Consider the following 2,909-nt stretch of genomic DNA (forward strand, 5'->3'; position numbering starts at 1 on the left):
ATCCTCTCACCTCAGCCTCCCAAGTGGCTGGGACTACAGGGATGCACCACCATGTCCAGATAATTTTTTTGCATTTTTTGTAGAGATGGGGTGTCATTATGTTGCCCAAGCTGGTCTCAAACTCCTGGGCTCAAGTGACCCTCCTACCTGGGCCTCCCAAAGTGCTGGGATTACAGGCCTGAGCCACTGCACCTGGCCAATAACTGTTCTGAGTAACTTTTAAAGCCCACTAATGTTACATGGCTGGCAGGTCGGGTAGTTCATATTTCAGTGTCAGCTATGTTGATGCTGTTCCATTCATAGCCAGGCATGCCTCTAGCTGTCAGTCACTGAGCCCCGAGGTAGAGGACAGCTCTAACCAGCAGGTGCAGGAGCTTAGCTATGCATTGGGCTCCTTGAGCTGGAGCTGAGAGCAGAGAACAGGGCTGAAAGTGGATTAAGGTACAGCTTAGGGAGGGTACTTTGCCAGGAGAGGTGTGAAGACCTCCAAGCCCCTTTGACCGTATGCTGGTCCCCACACTGATCAATAACTTGCCTATACCGAACCATCAGGAGCTTTTAAACTTATGGATTTTTGAGCCCTGCCAGAGAGATCTGGATTTGGCAGGAGTGGGGTGGGACCCTGGAAGCCTGGCATTTCACCAGGCTTTCCAGGTGGTTTGGACGCACAGCCAGGTTTGGGGACTTCTGCCCAAAACGGAAGCAGCAGCCTTCGCCAGAGCATCGCGGTGGTTCTTTACGTTGCTCCTGCCACGGGCTTCTGCCCTGGAACTGAAGTGACTGGAGGGATGTGTTCTTCCCATAAGAAGGACCTTTTTCTCGGGAGTGACCGTCACACAGGCAGCCTCTGGAGCCAGTGCAGGTGTGAGCACAGATAGTCCTTTACATGAAGAAACTAATAGAGCAACCCGGGACATGTGGGCGGCTTTGCTACCTGGTGGGCATTGAGAGGGTCTTCCCTTGATGCTGTGGAGTGTTCAGTAATTCCCATTTGTAGGAGAAATCCTGCCTTTCCCCAGTTCCAGTCTCCAGGACACATGGGATGGAGCTGCTGGATACAAGGAGTGGGGTGTCCGAGTCAAAGTAAAATGGAAAGGCCCATGCTTTGGGGGAGCCCTAGGGCTGCTGATTTGATCTGTAATGAAGCAGGAGCTGTGCCTTCTCAAGACCCCTCAGCCTCTTGGAAGGTGCGTGCAGGGCAGATCAAGATAGCAGAACCTTGGGAGTGGCCGGCCATGGGCCCACAGGGTTTGGGATTTGATGAGTGAGCAAGATTCCTGGTCCTAGGCACTGGCCATTGCATGCCAGGCTGCTCTGCTGCCAGAGCAGGGAGAACACCCTCAGCTTCCTCAGCCGGTATTCTAGAGTGGGGAATTGAAAATGTCTTCCCATGGTTAGGTGACTCTTCAGGGGCTGTGGCTTGCAACTGTCTCCTCCACTCTGCGCAAGTCTTGTTATTTCACAAGAAAACACGCTTTCAAATAGCTCAATGTCTTAAGTCTGAGAAACACACATTGTCCATGGTTCACTGCATGTTCCAAGCAGGCACTGGGTGCCCTCCCCGCCCCTGCCCCTTGCCAGCAGACAAGGGTACCCATTTCTGGACAGAGCCTTCAGCTGTCCTGCAGCAGGTCCCCCTGCACAGTCAGCCTCCTGTGCTCAGACCTGTGTCTGACACGCTCACATGTGGAACAGACCGTTGTACTCACACCCCACCATGTCCTTCAGATGACGCGGACCTGGTGGAGCTCAAGCAGGAGCTGGAAGCCGTCGGGGAGTTCCGCCACCGTTCTCCGAGCAGGTCTCTGTCGGTCCCCAACCGGCCTCGGCCACCTCACCCCCCGCAGAGACCCCCCCCTCCAAGTAAGACTCTGCTTGCTTTCAGCTCCCTGGATGCCTGCCGGGAATAACTGCTCGTTCCCTGCTACTGAAAACACTGCTCAGAATCCACTTCTCCCCTGCCTTCGGGTCCCCACAGGACTTCCTCCTCCTCGGGCTCCTTTTTGTTATAAATTCAGTACATGTTTGACATCAGGGCTGGTTGTGTTTCTCGTGGCAAATTAAATGGCTCCTTCGCAAAGCTACTCTTCACCCTGGAGCTGTGCTTCTGCTTCATGCTGCTCTCCCTCGGCAGCTTTAGAGGATGCAGAATGGGGGGCAGCATCTGTGGGAGGGACGTGAGCTTCGCAGTCAGACATCTCTCCTCAGCTGCTGCGCAGTCCTCCCTCTACTTATGAGGAATCTGGTAAACCCAGCTCCCCGCCTGGAGGTGACCTGGTCACCCCTCTGCGCTCCCAGGCTTCCTGTTTCCCGGGCTCAGAACAAGTTCCCCCTTAGCCTGGGTCTAGAAGCATTTTCTTCTGGTTCCTTGAACAATGCTTTGCCCATTCAGCCCTCCCTGATAACCTGAAAGCAAAGCTGTGATGTGCTTTTGATCCACTTCCATTTTACCACCACTGTTTACTTCTCCCTCCCCAAAAATGTCATGATCAGACTTAGATCTTCCTAAGCCATTACTTCAGAATTGGGCTTATTGTGGCTGACGTCACAGCAGTAACCAATGGCAAGCCACAAGCCCAGATATAAAATAAAAATAACCCAAAAATAAAATGTATAAGTCATGTATTATTGCAGAAATTTTAGAGATAATTACAAAGAAGAACAAAATTTTAAAATTCACTTGATGACCTACAGAGGATAGTTGTTACAAAAGACTTCTTTTTCCAGTTACATATATCTATAGCAACATACTTTTTTTTGTTGTTGTTGTTTTTGTTTTTTTGTTTTGTTTTTTTTTTGAGACGGAGTCTCGCTCTGTAGCCCAGGCTGGAGTGCAGTGGCCGGACCTCAACTCACTGCAAGCTCCGCCTCCCGGGTTTACGCCATTCTCCTGCCTCAGCCTCCCGAGT

At 51.7% G+C, this 2,909-nt stretch overlaps 1 protein-coding gene across 2 annotated transcripts in view; it reads left to right on the plus strand.

Moving 5' to 3' along the window:
• Positions 1-2,909, plus strand: part of SYNJ2 (synaptojanin 2) — an 86,132-nt gene that overhangs the window by 71,524 nt on the left and 11,699 nt on the right. For both annotated transcript variants that reach the window (XM_011952759.1, XM_011952758.1), the window contains exon 23: positions 1,729-1,863. In XM_011952759.1, the coding sequence (XP_011808149.1) occupies positions 1,729-1,863 (135 nt within the window). The remainder of the gene's footprint in view (positions 1-1,728; positions 1,864-2,909) is intronic.

The sequence above is a fragment of the Colobus angolensis genome, unplaced genomic scaffold, assembly GCF_000951035.1.
Source record: "Colobus angolensis palliatus isolate OR3802 unplaced genomic scaffold, Cang.pa_1.0 Scaffold35, whole genome shotgun sequence".
In the NCBI taxonomy this organism is placed as follows: Eukaryota; Metazoa; Chordata; class Mammalia; order Primates; family Cercopithecidae; genus Colobus; species Colobus angolensis.